At 52.5% G+C, this 988-nt stretch overlaps 1 protein-coding gene across 1 annotated transcript; it reads right to left on the bottom strand.

Annotated features, from left to right (window-relative positions):
* Positions 1 to 13: 13 nt before the first annotated feature.
* Positions 14 to 908, bottom strand: Pmar_PMAR027727 (Phosphate acetyltransferase, putative; the record flags this gene model as incomplete). The annotated part of the gene is made up of 5 exons (XM_002765945.1): positions 14 to 325; positions 380 to 442; positions 494 to 605; positions 656 to 780; positions 826 to 908. Coding segments are annotated over 5 exons (695 nt in total), but the record flags the coding sequence as incomplete, so codon positions are not given.
* Positions 909 to 988: the final 80 nt, after the last annotated feature.

Below are 988 nucleotides of genomic sequence, written 5' to 3'. Positions count from 1 at the left end.
CTGAGTGGAAGGCTTACGATGGCAGCGTCGACGTGCATCTCACGTCGATGGCGAGGTCAGGCTTCTCCTTGCGAGCAAGAGCGAGAGCCTCCTCAACTCTGGTCACATACTCGTGCTTGGCACTGCCAAACGTGGAGAAGCTGAGCATGGCGACACGGGGAGTGGTGGCTAAGACATCCTCGCAGGTCTGGGCGGTCGTAATGGCGATCTCGGCGAGCTGCGAGATGGAAGGGGCGATGCAGAAACCGCAGTCAGAGAAGAGGAAAGTCTTGTCATCCTTGGCGATGATGAAGAACGAAGAAGCAGTTTTCAAACCCTTTTTAACCTGACAGAACGAGTCTTCCAAAATGCACGTCATCCGGCACCCTTGCATGCTTACACCAACAGTCTGCAAGGCGGCTCTGGCCACATCAGCAGAGGTATGAGAGGCTCCGGCGACACACTAAAATGACAAATAATAATAACTCCTTCCAGTAGGTGGGTGTTGAATTACTCCTTGAACGTGACCAGTGGTCAACATCAAGTCGGCCATCATGAGAGGGGAGTTCTTCACAGTATCAAGAGCAGCATCGAGAGTCATACCCTTCTTCTGACGCTTCTGGAACCTGAGCATTCATACCGTAACTTCCCCACTTCCTAGATCCAGTAGACCCACAAGACAGTTGCTGTCTGCTCGACGACTTCAGGGTGAAGGGAAGGGTCAATGATCCTCACACCTTCAAGAGACACGTTGTTAGCCTTCGCGCACTTGTAAGCCGCCTCGCGATCACCAACCAGCACCTATATCGAAGATACCACAGCTGAGATGCGAAACAGGTTCCCTACGGGTTGGGCGATCTTCTCCTTGAGGACCTTAGCAACAGCGGGGATAACACGCTCATCAGTGACCTCAGGGAACGCTATGAACTCTGAGGGGAAGGAAAAACTTCCCAATGAAAGTTACCACCGACTACGTACTTTCAAGGCCAGTCTGCATAGCACGCTGACG

Source organism: Perkinsus marinus (genome assembly GCF_000006405.1).
Source record: "Perkinsus marinus ATCC 50983 genomic scaffold scf_1104296974072, whole genome shotgun sequence".
Taxonomy (NCBI): Eukaryota; Perkinsozoa; order Perkinsida; family Perkinsidae; genus Perkinsus; species Perkinsus marinus.
The sequence above is the reverse complement of the archived record's forward strand: the minus strand, read 5'-3'. Positions and strand labels throughout refer to the sequence as shown.